Source organism: Passer montanus, unplaced genomic scaffold (assembly GCF_014805655.1).
Source record: "Passer montanus isolate IOZ18808 unplaced genomic scaffold, ASM1480565v1 scaffold139, whole genome shotgun sequence".
NCBI classification, from domain to species: Eukaryota; Metazoa; Chordata; class Aves; order Passeriformes; family Passeridae; genus Passer; species Passer montanus.
The window spans coordinates 393,433-408,975 of record NW_024360830.1 but is presented as its reverse complement, the minus strand read 5'-3'; the positions used below and the strand labels follow the sequence as shown (position 1 = coordinate 408,975).

Below are 15,543 nucleotides of genomic sequence, written 5' to 3'. Positions count from 1 at the left end.
AGTGGCCTCATTCTCTTTTTTCCTTGATTTTAGCTACTGCGACACAGCAGGAAACAGATACTGAAATTAGCACAGAAACACTAAATAAATCCTCCCAGCCCAGTTCAAGTGTGCAGTCTACACCCACAGAAACAACCAGCACTCCTAAGGAAAAGGAAGGTTCAGCTGATAAAAGCAAAGAGAGTGTTACAGTGAGTATCATCACTTCAAACTGAAATAATGTGTAAGATTTCTCTGAAACCTACCCCTAAAGGCTTCCCTGGATAAGCCAGGAATTTATAACCACTTGTATATTTCAAAGAGTGCTTTTTGGGGTGTGATAGAGACTTGTGGTTTTTGTTCTTCATCTTGTAAAAAAAACCTCCTTCTGCCCTTTGGAACACCCTTTCCCCTTCACTTATTCCCAAAAAAACCTTGTGTTGGCTTGACTGATCCTTCCAGCCAAGGGGGACTGGACCTCTTTCTCTCTCTCTCTCCAGGACCCATCAGTGTAGCTTCTGGTCTGGATCTTTCGATACAAGTTGCCTTCTGATAAGCAATACTGACTGCAGCACTTCCAAGCCCTTCTTGCCTGGGGGTTCAGAGGCCAAGCTCAAGACCTGCATTCAAACCAACTTACTTTCTCACCACAGACTGCCATTAGGGTACCACAAAATTCCATAACACTGATACAACACTTCACCTGGATCTACGGTTAACGGAGCAGTTTTGAAATCCTCCATAGCATCTACTCTGATAGTTTTCAGTAGGCAAGGATGAGCAAATGCTCTAAAAAAAGGGACTTAACATTGCATATATAGAAAATGTTTATAGAGAAGATTCTGCTTTATAGGTAGGGCTTGACTATTAGCAATTTTGGCATCAGTTTTTTTCTGCCCTTGCAAGATTTGTTAAATGAAAAATTTTAGTTGGGGGGGGTGGGGCTGATCCTTCAAACCCTTACACATGATCCTCCACATCAGTAGGAGCCTTGTTGTATTTTAAAATATTAAAAGCAAACTAATTTTGTAGTATTGTGATTCCAGCATGATGTCTCATCGAGATAGTCCTGTAGAATTGGGAAGCATAGTAATTTAGAGAGCTGTGTTCATTTCTTGACACTTTTGCTACTGTCTGGTGTTAGATCTCTGGGCTTGAAATGTCATCTAAGGGAGTAACTTGGGGAACAGATTTGAAGGGGGGAAAAGGAGGTGCTGTTTCACTTAAATGTTTTGATGAAGTTGGTTAAACTCTGGCTCACTCACTTAATGTTTGTATGCATTGTTATGGCAGCACAAGCTTTGTATTACTGGGGAAGTAGGGAATGTGAGACCTAAAACCTGCCAGGGAATATTCCAGTTACACAGATATGGAATTGCTTTTATATAGATGTTCTACCTGAAACATCATGCTGTATACATTGATCATGTTCATAATTTGAATTTTGTTTTATTAACAAAGAAGTAACCTGTGAATTCATTAAGATGCAAATTTTTAGCACAAAGAAAACATCCAACATAAATTGCATATCATAACAATAATAATGTAACAACTAGGTGGAATTTATGTACAAGCTGAGGCTTCTACTGAGGTTGCCTGTGCTGTCTCTGCAGATAGCAACAGGTGTGACAAGCACCCAGCCTATAAAACTGGTCCAGGTACCGCAGACCACCACCTATATTCCAACCACTCAACCCACAATTGTAAGTACAGCATCATCATTTAAAGTCTGCAGCAATGCTGTTCCTGGCATTAAAATTGCTCAGTATCTCTGGGGGGTTGTCTCCGTCTGCTGTTGTATCAAGAGATGAATTCACTGGTATAGTCTCAACTTGCAGTGCAAAATGCTTTATTTTGCTGTGCAACATTCCACCCTTTCATTCCATTTGTGATTGCAAGGATTGAGAAATCTTTAAGTCTGGCAAAGGCACTGAGGACAGGCAGAGGCCATTTCACATTATTGGTCTGTTTCATGTATATACTTGACCACAACATCAATGTAAATATATAGAATTCATTTAAAATATCTTTTAAATATCATTTTGTCTATGGTATCCTAAAGAGATTTAGAGATTTAATTATTTCTGAGCTATGCTTGATATTCTTGTGACATCTCAGTACCTGTGAAAAAGAATATGCATTTGTCAGCAGTGTCTCTCCCATGCAGTCTTGCACATTAGCATTTCGAAACAAGAAATCGCATTGGAATCAGACCTGGGTTTTTTCCATCAAAGGCTTAACCAAGGACATCCGAATTCCCTAGTGTCAGTCACAGTAGATGGGACAAAAGTGAGTTGGATTTCTGTATTTTGTACACCATATTAGCCCGTTGTTTCAGCTGGTTGTGCTCTGCAGTGCTGATTTCAGACCAGGTGCCCTGGTCACTGCACGTGCTGTGTCTCTGTGCTGGGTTCAGCAGGGAAGCCCATGCGTGGGTAGCTTCATATCTGACCTAAACTACACTGTTATAAACTATCTGATTTAGCAGTGTACCTTACCCACAGTGTGACTGTGAGGCCTGATGTGCTGTAGACGTTCCTCTGCCTCTCTTTGCCTGTGCACACCCCCAGCTGCAGGACACACGTGTGTGTGTTGGTGGATACATGCTCATGCACAAACAGTGCTTTACAGCCATCAGGTTCCACACAAACACAGCTCTTGGTGGGGATGGAGACTTCCCAAATTCCTCACAGCATTTCAGTTCCACTTGGTCTCAGCTGAGAACGCTGTGCACCTTTGCAGCATTGGCCCTGAGTTGCTTGGACTGAACTACCATTAACAGTAAGGTTTTGTATGTGTTTTAAAATCCAATAGCAGACTTCTAAGACATCAGGCTTCTTTTGTGAATAGCTGCGAGGTTGTAAGATCCTACGGTGGTTTTGTGTAATATTCAGAAAAATGGCAGTTACCCTCATGTGTTTTCTGTAACACAAAGTGTATTGAGTTATGTAAAGCAGAATTGGAAAGTGTGAAAGGTTTCCAAGTTTATTTGTGCATGTTTATAACTTTGTACACATTTGCATTAGTCTTGCACAGCTACAGACACCTCTGTATTCTAATGACTGCACGTACAATTTAAATAATTTTAAACCTTAGTGCATGTTTAATATGTATGCAAAATGTACATATGTGTAAAACTGGCAGAGGTGGAAAATTTACCTCTCAGGGAATGATCTTAACACATTTAAGGAGTCTCGCACATTCCATATTCCGATCGCGCTGAGAACTGAAACTTAATTAATTAATTCCATGTGTGTAAGTGTGTATATTTAAAAGGCAACTGTGGCAACCTTAATTTCCCCACCTCTAGTACTGACAGTGACTTACATAATGGCTTCTTTAGAATTCAGTTTGCACTTTGTGTCCAACTAGGAACAACTTTCATTGTATCTTCTGGGTACCATTTCCACTGAACTTTGTGAACACATCTGAAATCATTACAAAATGGCAGTAATTTTGAATTTATTTAGCAAATTGGTCCCATGTTTGTTTTTTATTCTTCCTGCAGTTAAAATAATGTAAAAATATGAACCCATCTTCTTTGCATTCCAGGGAATGGAATGAGTAGGCTTCTGGAAGGCACAGACTCAGTCACAAAGGAGCTGTAATCCATCTCAGCAGGGATACTCAGAGTCTTTGTGGAATATCATTAAGACACTCATGTGGTTTCTTGAATCAGTGTGGGGAAACATTGGGCTTCAGTGAACTTGTATTTGTTCTTCCATGTCCTCTCTGGAATGTCACACTACCATTGGGGGAAGATCTGTGCATCCCTTTCAGGTTCCTCAAAATCTCACTCCCTGTTTCTTCCACAAGATGTTGTGAACTGAAATGGATGCGTTTGTCTGATCACCAGTTGTGCATCACTGGAATTGTGTCGGAACACGCTTTGCAGTTTGTATGGTAGAGACATTTCTAGACTTTCTCACGTTTTTGGAGGAAGGTTAAGATACAGACTTTAGGTTCAATAAATCCTCTTACAGATCTCCAGAGTGATGTGACCTTGACCAGATTGTTAAACATTCTTGTGCCTTTGTCTCTGCATCTGTAGAATCAATTACCACCTATAGAGATGTCCTGAAACTCCATTTGTTGAGGTGTATAAATCATGATCAGTATGATGGAAGTGTAAAGTTTATTCTATATTAATATTTTTACAGGGTGTGTAAGACAGTTCCCAGTAATGCTGATGTTTTTGCTATTGATTTGTGCAGAAGTTAACTTAAGTACTTTTTTTTGTTCAAATGGATGTTCTTTGTTCTCTTCTGTGTAGACTGAATGCATGGGGGAAAAGTTCCTTTTGGGGAAAAAGATTTAAGTAATGTGTAACGAGAATATACTTATAAACAAGGGTATTTTTGTACTCCAGTTTGATTTGTCAGAACTTTTTCAAATGACAAAGGATTTTCTTAGCCCTTTTTCCTCTTCCCACGTATTAGTTTGCAGAAAATACATAACTGGATGTAACTCTGAAACCCTCACCCTCCAAGCACAGGTAGTGTGTGCAGCCCCTATTGCACCTCCTGTCCCTGTAATTCTAGAGCAGTGATGAGAACACAGAAACTCTTGGCTATAGGGAAGTTATGCACTACTCCTCCCCTGGAATGAGGTAATTCTGTGGTAATAAAGGTATTAGTTCTTGCACAAAATTGGAACTTGTTCTGGATTTCCCCTGGAAAACAAATCTCTATTTCTGTGGTCATGTTTAGGTGACCTTTAACATAACAATCTGTTTCTCTTGGTTTTAATCCACAGACCATTCCTGTAGTGGTAAGTCCTTCTGCTGGGACAGTGGCAATGAGAACTGGAGTTCAGTATGTTCAGACCACAATGCCAGTCCAAGTACGAAGAGTCTAACTGCTAACAAGAAGTGCATACAATTGTTGGAATAAAAAAATCTAATAGAAATGTGACAAATAAACACAGTTCTTTGGATTAACCTCAGAGGTTCAGACTTTAGCTTTGTGTATGTGTGCAAAGCATTAATTACACTACATTAATGTAAAGCATTAGTGCTGGCTTAGAAAAGCTAAGGACAGGTGAGATCCATATTAAATCTATGCTTCTTTTGTAAATAATGTACAATTTGTGGATGTCATTAGAGTACCATCTCCTTTTTATATTTGTATTGACTTTAACTTATAAAGAGCGTTTGAAGTTGGAAAAGGAAGGTTTAAAAGAGCCTTACCACAACCTAATGCTGAGAACTGGTCTTGGGAAACTGCATCAAATAATCTGATCCAGAAAATCTGAACAACTTTTTGCATTTGGAGTGAAAAAATTTCTGCACTTTGAAACTCTTGTGGAATTTTTCTGAACAACCAAGTGATGAAGGATATCTCTTTTCAGCTAACTCTGTTAGGCAAATTATGGACCTGAAATCCATAAAAATGTATACTGTTTTTCACGATGACCAGGATGACAACAAATATTAATGTTGTTTACAGGTTAAAATTATTTTAAAATTTCATCCAGTCTAAGATCAGAAAATTTGCAAAGTGTAATAGCAGCTGGATTGTAGCAGGATTTCTGATGACTGATATCAAAGATTGAGGAAAGTAAAGTTTGTTGCTATGCTTCACAGTTTTCTTATTTTTTAAAAATTCTCCCAAAGGACTTTGAAGAACTAGGTGTGGAGAAAAACATGCATTGGGAAACATGGGCAAAGGACTTTTGATGCTGGGCCAGAGCATGTATTATTTATATGATGGAATTTATGTTTTTCTGTAAGCATGAAGCAGTGCAGTATGAGAGGAAGTACCCCCTGGAGATGCTGTCTGTTACACTGAGGCTGTAGTCCCATTTTGTATGTTGTGTAAAACGAAAGCATTGAACAAAGCAAAGGTGATGTATGTATATGAGAAAATTAACTGTATGATATCATTCCAGTACATTCTGTTGTACATTTTAGTCATGTTGATTTCTCCCATTGTTTATATAAGAATGCGGTTTGTACAGTCTCCAGCTAGTACCCAGATTAGAGGGAAAAAAGTATTAGAATAAAAAAAAGTGAGAACAGAATATTCATTAATTGCAGTTGTGTCAAAACTAGCCTAGCTGGCCTTATTTGTGAAGCATAATTGCTTTTAGCATATGGAAGTATTTTTTCACATTTTCTTTGTATAAAATTTGTATTAAACTTAAATATCTTTTTTGACAATTGTGTTTCTTTGTGACTAAGACAGGTGACACACACGATATGCTTTGGGTTTCTCCAATTTTTCAGGAAACGTCACAATTTTTTTATTAAACTGTTTTAGAAAAATGTTCTGTGTTCCTGGATTTCCAGTTTTGGTTCAGTCTGGAGGAATGTTCATTTCTGCACAGTCTCCAGATCACAGGTAATTTCACCTATGTTGGCATCTTCTGTCTCAGAAATGTGGGACCTTTGGATCCAGGCCTGTCCAGTTTGATATTGTGTATCATGTATTCAGTGGTTGGATTGGGGTTGGATAGATACATGTCAGTGTTAGGTGTATTTGTGGGTAGAAATGGGGGCTCTGAGTGCAACTGCAGCCCCTCAAGAGAGCATGAATTGGGTAAGACTTCTCTGTGTGTGTCTTTATTTTTAATTAAGTTAAAAGAAACAGGGAGCTTATGAAGCATTGTAAAATCTATGAATACTGTCTGAAGTTCCTGCTCCTGCAGTTACCTTGTTCTGGGCATTTGTAAAGCAACCACAGTTCATGTTCCCAGTGCTACTTGTTTATAGAAAAGCACAAAACTTGAAAGCCTGAAGTGAGGTTTGGCCTTCCCCATGGAACTTGGATGCTGAAACAAGGCCTTGTGTTAGAGCAAAAAGAAAGTGATGTACAAGTTGTTGTAGGAAGCCCCACTGCTTTGTGACACCTGTTACAGCCTGTGGAGGGGTTTTTTTAAATTAATGAGCATTGTTCTTTGCTATAGAAGAGATGTTTTCTTCCCTCCTCTAAAATAACAGGTGACCAAATCCCAGTAAAGTATGTAGAAAATGTAGAAATACATAAAACTACAGGTGAAGGAGCTGAGCAAGACCTGTACATGTGTCTGTGCATGTTCCCAGGCCTTCTGGATGTTCCCAAGTACAAACCTGCTGTAGATCCCCTCTTCTGTCCATGATAAATTGCCTGAATCAGTAAATCCTGATACTGTTGCTGCACTGAGAGACAAATGTGCCATGGGGACTGGAAGGAAGTGGTGACACCTGTGTGACAGATGTGTTCCTGACCCTTGGTGTGTCCCACCCAAAGTTCTGCTAAGAATGTCAGCAGCAAAACCAAGAGCCTTCAAACCTTTAAATATATTCTGAAAGCAAAATCTTCCAAGAATCTTTAAGAAAAAAACCCAGAATCAGTGCTCAGACAATTGACTCAAGTCAGGTGTTAAATCTGGAATTTCAAGGAAGATAAATTAGCTGATGGATGGGGTCTTAAAAGCTGAAATTGTGCTTCTCTGGGCATCTGCAATCCCTGGCATTTATTCCTCTTTCAAAAGTTATGCAAGCATTAGTCAGTTCTCCACTGTCTTTGTCACAAATAGGAAGTTATATCACAAGTGAAGAAAACCATTCTTACAGCAGGGAAACCGTGATGAAAAAGTTCTGCTCAGCAAGCCCTGAGCCCTGCAATGGCTGTGCTAGAAAAGTGACATTTTGCATGGAGTTGTGCTAAGCCCAGAGAGCAGCTCTTTGCAAATGCCCCCACAGTGTGTACTGAAAGGCTGGCTTGGGTCACAGCTGCTGGGGGGCTGCTGCCTTGGACTAATTTCATCTTTAGCTTGGTAGAAAATCCCCTCTCAGGTCCAGCACTGTTTTCCCTAAATGTTTTTAGAAGTTAGGAGTATCCCTCAGGTTTGTGTAGCACTTGTGTAACCCTTTGAGAGGTGAGGGCAGTAGCATTTGCTGCATCTCTAACCCCTCCTTCCAGAGGGGCTTTGATCCTTCTGACCATACCTGGTGCCACAGCAAAGAACAATCAGCCATTTTCAAACTAAGAGATCCATCCAGGCCCAGAGCATTTAAATATTTTGACAGCAAGATTACCAGGCCAGCCTTGAAACAGGGAGCACACGTTCCACCTGCTACCTTCAGATCCAAGAGTGCTGGGAGAGAAGGCAGGTACTCCAGTCCCCCAAAATGTAAACATGTTTTTATTTAATGCCTTTCACTCATCACAAGGTACTTTCCCCCATCCTCAGCCCCAAGATGGCAGCGTAAGGCACTGTGTAGACACAGGCACAGTCCTTGTACCCTCTTGGTAAGGTTAAAAACCACAGCCACAGTTCTTACCAGCAGTACCATGTGTCCTTTCTACTCATGTACACAATATGATTCTCCCCAGAGTTTGTTCTGGAGAAATGAACTATTAATTTAGAACAGTAAGACTTTCCCCACCCCCCCAACCCCCAAAAGCCAGATGAAAAACAGGTACAGAGCTTAATACCAGAGTAATGAGATTAGTTCATAAATTAAAAAAATACAAAAAAAAAAGAAAAATAAAACAAAACAAAAAAAAATCAACAGTTTCACTCCTATTTTCAGGAGGTTCTGTGTGGTGTGATGGATTGTGCAGACTCCTTGTTGTGTTGTCCTCTTCCCCTTTCAAAACCAAGAATGCTGACAGGGAGACCCAGACTTGTAGCATTTGCCTTGTTGATGGCAAAAAGGCCATTAGAGCTCTGTGCCTCCACCTCAGCCAGCAACTGCAGCATCCCAGTGACTGATCAGGAGGATTCTCCTCTGTCCAAAGGAAGGAGGACTTGAGACAATATTCTTTGGCTGCAAGTTCTTAAAGGCTTCCACTGAAAGGGTTCTCCTTCAAAAAAAAGAAAAACTGCAGTTGCTGTGGGATTTTCTTTACTAAGAAAACATTGAGGAATAGCTGGAACCGATGTAAGAGTCTGAGTGAAGCCCTCCCAGTGCTAAGGTGTTGGGTTCTGCTACAAATATTCAAGTTCCAAGGCGTGCCGAAGAGCTTCCAGGTCAGCATGACAAGAGATTCTCCAGAAGGGCATGTTGTGCTAGAGTGAAATCAAAAGAGTGCAATTTTTTTTTTCTGTTTTTGTATAATACTGAGATCAAAACAACTTTCTTAGCTTGTACCCTCAGAAACAGAGTTTTGTACTTGGCCACCAGGTTGTCACAGTGCCAGAGGAAAGGAGGCTCATCTTAGGGAGGAAGGGATGAAGTGGAAGTGTCTCTGCTGATCTCTCTCCTGTGCACACAGGAAGACACATCCTCCACAATTCAGGAGTATCCTGCTTCACAGGTGATGGAGAATGGGGGCTGCATACTAAACTTTGCTCCTATTTTTTTCCCCCCACAAATTGATTAGGAATGTTTCTACCTGTGACTCGCTCTATCTTCTTTACAATATCTGGATCATTCTCCTAAAAATTAGGACTATACTGTAGGAAAACAAGACTTGCATCTGAAAGAGGACAAAGTGGCAACTTTTTAATTGCTGTGAAACAAGTACAGTTCAATTTTATCAGGGACCTGGAATGTTACCTGTCACCAGAGTGCCCTGAAAGGTCCCTGAACAGCAGAGTTCCCTAGCAAAAGCTGTGATCCTCATGGCTGCTTGCACAGAGAGAACCTCAAAATAATCAGAACATGTTCTTAGATGTTAAATACAACTTTTTTTGTGTGTTCTGGTGAGCCTGCGGTTTGCACTGGGTTTGTTTCTTCACCAAAACTATTAAAGCAGTAAAATCAAAGACACAGCTCCCTTATGCACTGGGATTTGTAACATTTGGGACTCTGTCTTTGCTTTCTCCCAAAATGTCAGTCTCTGCACAGTCAGTAGTACATATGTAGTAATAAATGTACAGAAAGCCTGAACTGACCGTGCTTAGTCCCTTCTAGCATGGGCAGAACACTGCTAAAGAGTCTTTTATCACTGCAGGAATTCTCCTGTAACCACACTGCTCCTGCATAAACAGCTTCAACAAAGCTTCAGAGAACATGCTCTTCCCAGCTAGATCCTGATGAAGGGAGATGTTCCTTTTCCAATTGTACCTGTCTGTGTACCAAAAATGCCAGTGGTTCCAGATGTTCATGTTACAGAGAGTTTATTTACACTCCTATAACCATTAAATACAACTAAAGTTTCTCTCTGGTATGTTGCCTGTTGCCTACCAGTGAATAGATGTTTTCTTTGAGCTGTTTATCAGTGTGTGTAGAGACAGCAAGCAAACCAAGACAGCTGAAGAGACTGAAATCCACTGCTCTGCAATTTCACTTTAAGGGGAAAAGTTATTTCCTTCCCCTCTCCCAGTTTGTATTAAACCCCTTCCATTAAATTATCTGTTTTTCTTTCTTAAACCAGAAGAAGCCTCGGCCTCCCAGCCACTCCTGTTGTTCAGCAGTTACAGATTTATCACTCATCAGACAGGTGAAGAAAAATGACCCACAAAACTGGAGATGTTATCAGTGCTGTCAGCAGAACAGCAAAAGCCTCTCTGCCTGTCCCCTCCCTTTTTTGTTTTTTTCTGTATAAAGCTCAGGTGTGTAGAAGGTTTGATTAACGATTGTCATCAATCAAAGGAGGCAACAGCCCAGCAAAGAATGTGTCCTACTAATGGCTGAGCTGCTTGGGCCAGGAGACAGGAGGCCCTTGAAATCCCAGCAGAGGAGACTGCTGAACCTCCCCAGGCAGGCTGGGAGCCCCTGCAGCCTTTGATGCACTTCTGTTCACTGACCCACTGCCTTTGAAGTGTGGCACTGAGCTGCCACGAGCAGCAGGCCATTGTCACTTCAGCCCCAGTCATGCATTTGGGCTCTTCCTGACAGCTCCTTAACCCTTCCTGAGCTACAAAACCATCTGCAGTTTTAGGTAGTTTTCCAAGGTGGGTGCAGATATTGTTGCTTCCACTGGCCAGGAAAAACACACTAAAAAAACCATGGGTGTCTGCTGCTTTGAAGACAATCTGAGATACAGTTCTGGGGATAGAACATGTGCCTCCCACCTTATTCTCTGGGATCCCTTTGTTACTGTGCAACCAAAGAGCTCAAATTTGCTTGGAAAGTCTTTGCAGGATCTTCAGTGAGAATGAGATAGCAGGTCCCCCAGCACAAGGTTCAGCTGTGTAGCTGAGCCCCTGTGATATAATATGTTCAACATCACCTGAGCTACACCAGTCATTTGTGTATCTGTTAAAAATTAAAGTTGGAAGATGGAGCTCATTCAGCCAGTTCCTGCATCTCAGCTCATGTGCAATGCTCCTGGAGCAAAGGCAGCTCTTTCACATTTCTCCTGTCACCTCAGGAGCACAGGACCCAGGATGGACAAAAACATCTTGCAAATATTGTTTGCCATTAACAAATTGTAGTCCTGGCCCTGTATGGCCAAATAAATGGAAGTTCCAGGCATGTTTCTGTTCTAAAGTTTAGGAAATGAAAACTTTGGCTGTTCCAATTCTCACTATTCATGATCACACTGATTTTGCAGTTTCTGTTCTTTGTATTCAGTACAATTTTCTAATTTCATTTTGCTTGTGAAAGTAATCACATTGATCCAGAAATTGTAGATGAAGGCAGCAACTCTGTACAAGCCCTCTGGTATTTGCTATAATGAAGTTACACTCATGATCTCAATGAGTCATAAATACCAACACATGTATGGATGTAGGCATATTCTAGTAAGTAATTCAAAACTAATCCCAACAAGTTAGAATTTACAAATCAGCATGTGTAGATCAGAAACTCACTCTGCCTGCTCATCTGAGGTCACACACTGGAATTTCCCTTTTCATGTCTTTACAGCATCTTTATTAATCAAGAATTATTCCTGGAACATGTGACACAGCAACTACCTGAAATATTGTACCATCTGCCAAAGTGGGGGGAATTTAGAGTATAGAATTTCTGACAAGGTGATTGTTGAGTATTTTACATATTAAAAAATGAGACCAATTGTAAGCTGCTTCAAATGGAGGGAGCTTCATTATATTCTTAAATAAAGAAAGGGTCATTGCAATCAAAACTTGGAAGAATCCAGCATGGCATCCACAAACTGTACCTTTTTTGCTCCCTGTTCCTCTTCAACTCCATCTCCTATTACAATGTACACGGCTTTCCTTCCAAACCTCTGCATTATTCTTTCAAAACAGCTCTCTTTCCCTGAGCAACACAAGAGAAGATACATTTTTTTTTATCTGGACACACACCACAGGCAGAGCTAATATTCAGGCACAGGGATAACCTGGAGTTATCCCCTAACTGAACTGGCTGCAACATTCTTTGCTTTCTTTTCAAACTGGATCTTCTTCTGAGGCAGAACCTCTCATGCCAGTTACCAGCACTTGTTTGCCAGCCAAGGACTTGCAAGGGCTGCCAGTTTTCTTAGCTTTGTGGCTGTGATGCCCTGCTTAGGCCACCAGCTGGCAGACTGATGTGACATTCAGTTTCCAGAGCCCTCTTCTGTTCATTCTGGTTGCAGTGAAAACATGAAGATGCAATCCTCAGGGGTTCAAACACACCAGAAAGAACAGAACACAAAGAAGCCCCAAGCCAACCCTATCAGTACTTATTACTCACAAAGCTTCACAAAGCTCATTCAGCACACTTGACCCCTCTGCAAGAGCAAGAGGATCCAAAGAGTGTTTTTGTAACAGGTCCAACCAGACCTTCCTGGCAGCTGGGTGCAGCTGGACATCCCACGAGCAGTCAGTGCTCCACAGGGTAGGCACATTTTTATATATCTGGCTCACTTCCCCTTGGAGACACTTGAGAAGTGTTTTTTAGACTTTTTTTTTTCCCTGCAGTCTGTACTAGGTTAAGTGTGGGAGTCAAGATGTGAATTAGACATCTGTAAGCAGGGAACTAAAAATAAAGCTCACTCATTGCATGACTTAGGGACAAAACTTCAGCCTGCCTTAGGTGAGGCCTCAGTCAGTTTGCTCTTACCTGTTTTTGTTGCACTGTAAATGTTTTCAATGGGGAAGACAGTGCCCAGCCCATAGAGAAGCACTTTAGCCAGAGCTGGTATAAGCTGAGTTGTGGTGACCAACACATTCACACAGTTAGGCCTAGGAAACAGAAGTTATTAGAAATCTGAGTTTCTTTTTTTCACCTTGGACTGAAAGATGAAAGATGGTAGGAAGCAAACCTTTCCTGCCACTGGAAGTTCCCGAGCCAATGGGGGATTTTGCAGCCAGAAGGAGATAATGTGAGTACCAGAAATGTCTTTTTGATCAGCTCAGTAGAATGAAAAAAACATCAACCAAACTAGCAGTAGTGATGCAGCCTTACTGCAAGCTTGCCAGGACCTCTTTGGGGGGAATTTAAACACAATGTAATAATGTCCATGCTGGGTTCTGTGAGTGAATGTGTTCAGGGACAGAGGGGCTCTTCCCCCCTCTCCTCTTTTGTAAACATGCTCATTTGAAAATGGTGCCATGGCTGAGGGAGCCAAGGAAAGGCAAGGACAAGGATTGTTTTGCTTTTGCTCAGTTCACCATCCCAAGCTCACCCCAACCCTTGATAATTCAGCCTGGTAAACATGTGCAGACTGGCCTCCCACAGGCTTGGCCAGCAAAATCCTGTAAATGTGTCTCAATTTGTTTAGAGGGGGAGAACAAGGGAAGCAAAGGAGCTCCTGGATGAAACCCACAGGCAGTTCTTGGAGCTGCTCTTACCGGGAATGTATCAAGTTCAGCGCCTTCAGAGCGTGTGTGAGCCAGAGATCAGTCAGCGCCTCCAGCTCTGCTCTCAGCTGCAGCCAGGTCTCCCTCTTAGGAGCTCCTATTAAACCTGCAAGCAGGGAAATACAGAAAGGGAACTGCATGGCTTTGTATGCACAATGCCAAAGGGCACCTGCCTGTGCTCTGAACTCTCCCACTGCCCTTCTCTTGGCCCTGGTGCCACTGCCTCCCTTTGTCACTGCCATGTCACCTGAGCTCTGCAGCTCAGCTGCTTCACAATCCTCTGCTGCTGCAGCTCAGCTTCCTTCCCCTCTGCTGGAATGGTTCAGTCAAGCACACACAGCAGGACGTCCTTGGAACACCTTTCTTGGAGTGAGCATAAAGCTTGCATGGGAAGTGAGCAAGAAGATGGAGGAGCTGTGTAAAGTGGGCAGTGACCTGGGCAGAGAGACACCTGAGGCCAGGATGGTTTAGTTTCTCCTGAAAAGCCATGCCCCATTTCCAGTGCATGCAGGGTAGACTTGTCCTCCAACCAATAAACAAGTTGTGGTGATGCTTTGAGTTTTGCTTCTTTCTTTTCCTAGTCAGAGGGAAACCTGCACTGATGTACTGAAAAGGAAGCTGAGAGTCTCTTGGAAGACCTGTCTGGAACTAGGTGAGATGAAGGAACCCAGGGAATCCTGATTTCTGGTGGTATTGTTTTGGGGCAGTTAAAAACAAGCAGCTATAGCACAAGAAAGCCTTCAGACAGCAATCAGACATGCTGTGTAGAAAAAAAGGGCATATTTAGTTTTGAACTGTTTGCCTGACTGCTAAACATTCTGGAAAATTGGAGAAGGTCACTTTCCTGCCAAATAAATTACAAAACAAAGCCCCACACTGGGACTTGAGTCTTTCTCAAACCACTAAGCAGGTATTTTAGTGTGACTCCCACAAAGCCTGTACAGATCCCCATTTCAGGGTGACTGCGGAGGCGCTTGCTCAGCTCACCGTGAAGCACTCATATCATGAGGCTCCCTACACCTCCTCCAGAGATGGCCCTAGAGGCTCTCCAGTTTTTGGGAAGATGAAAGGCCTGCTGGTGGCCTGGCCAGTGGCACTTACCCCCCACATTGTTTTTGTAGGTGTTGTACATCTCTTTGACCCGGCGGTAGCGGAACGCCAATTTCCTCATCCAGTCAACTCCCCCGTGGACCCCCGAGCCCAGGCACAGGTTTGCACTGGCAGTGGAACTGTGGAAGCCATCTGCAGAGAAGTTGTACGTGCTGGGAGAGGGAGGGAAGGGGAGAGGTCAGTGTAATTACAGCCTGCACAGTGCCAGCAGGGAGGGGAAAGGGTTGAAAAGAACTGCAGAGACAAGTGGCAGCAGAGACACACACAGGACACGCTGTACAGAACTGAAGTTCATCTTCAGCACAACTACCAGCACAGATCTAAAAAAATGTTCTGTTCCTGCATCAATTTCTCACAATAATCATCCATAAAACCACAAATTGCAAAGCTCTATACGAGTTCTGCACATTTAATTCTTTTCCTTTTACCATGGCTCTGCAGGCAACACTTTGGGAAAAGCAGATGGAATTGTACAGAAGTAGTTTCTATGAACATGATGACCCAACTTACACAGCTAATGGTAACATTTGGTGCAATTTGGGTACAAGTTTCAACAAGGATCTGGCATGGCAAAGTCTAACTCCTCACTAAGCCCATTCACTACAGATTGAGAAGTGGGAAACCTTTCAGTCTGGTTTTGAAGCATTTTGGCGACAGCTGTGACAATTGTCTGGTTAAATGACATATAAAACTGGTGTGGTCTGACTGGAGTTCAACCTAATTTAGATATATTTCCCAGAATGGTTCAAAGCTCAGCAGAGTCAGGGCCTGAGAGAAGGCACAGGCACAATAATGTGAGAAAGGGGACTCTGTACTTGTGTGTGCTCA

At 42.1% G+C, this 15,543-nt stretch overlaps 2 protein-coding genes across 15 annotated transcripts in view; one reads left to right on the top strand and one right to left on the bottom strand.

The window, feature by feature from the left end:
* Nucleotides 1–6,136, top strand: part of ZMYND8 (zinc finger MYND-type containing 8) — a 49,374-nt gene extending 43,238 nt beyond the window's left edge. For 5 of the 8 annotated variants that reach the window (XM_039699755.1, XM_039699750.1, XM_039699751.1 and 2 more), the window contains exons 20-21: nucleotides 34–191; nucleotides 480–6,136. In XM_039699755.1, the coding sequence (XP_039555689.1) occupies nucleotides 34–191; nucleotides 480–494 (173 nt within the window). In that variant the 3' untranslated portion in view covers nucleotides 495–6,136. The remainder of the gene's footprint in view (nucleotides 1–33; nucleotides 192–479) is intronic. The other 3 variants (XR_005626575.1, XR_005626574.1, XR_005626573.1) reach the window with 3 other exon arrangements.
* A 1,957-nt stretch (nucleotides 6,137–8,093) lies between these two features.
* The window catches only part of EYA2 (EYA transcriptional coactivator and phosphatase 2), an 89,750-nt gene continuing 82,300 nt past the window's right edge, over nucleotides 8,094–15,543 (bottom strand). For 4 of the 7 annotated variants that reach the window (XM_039699814.1, XM_039699815.1, XM_039699817.1 and 1 more), the window contains exons 12-16: nucleotides 14,707–14,867; nucleotides 13,597–13,711; nucleotides 12,866–12,987; nucleotides 11,979–12,079; nucleotides 8,094–8,976 (exon numbers count right to left, since the gene is read on the bottom strand). In XM_039699814.1, the coding sequence (XP_039555748.1) occupies nucleotides 8,896–8,976; nucleotides 11,979–12,079; nucleotides 12,866–12,987; nucleotides 13,597–13,711; nucleotides 14,707–14,867 (580 nt within the window). In that variant the 3' untranslated portion in view covers nucleotides 8,094–8,895. The remainder of the gene's footprint in view (nucleotides 8,977–11,978; nucleotides 12,080–12,865; nucleotides 12,988–13,596; nucleotides 13,712–14,706; nucleotides 14,868–15,543) is intronic. The other 3 variants (XM_039699819.1, XM_039699813.1, XM_039699818.1) reach the window with 1 other exon arrangement.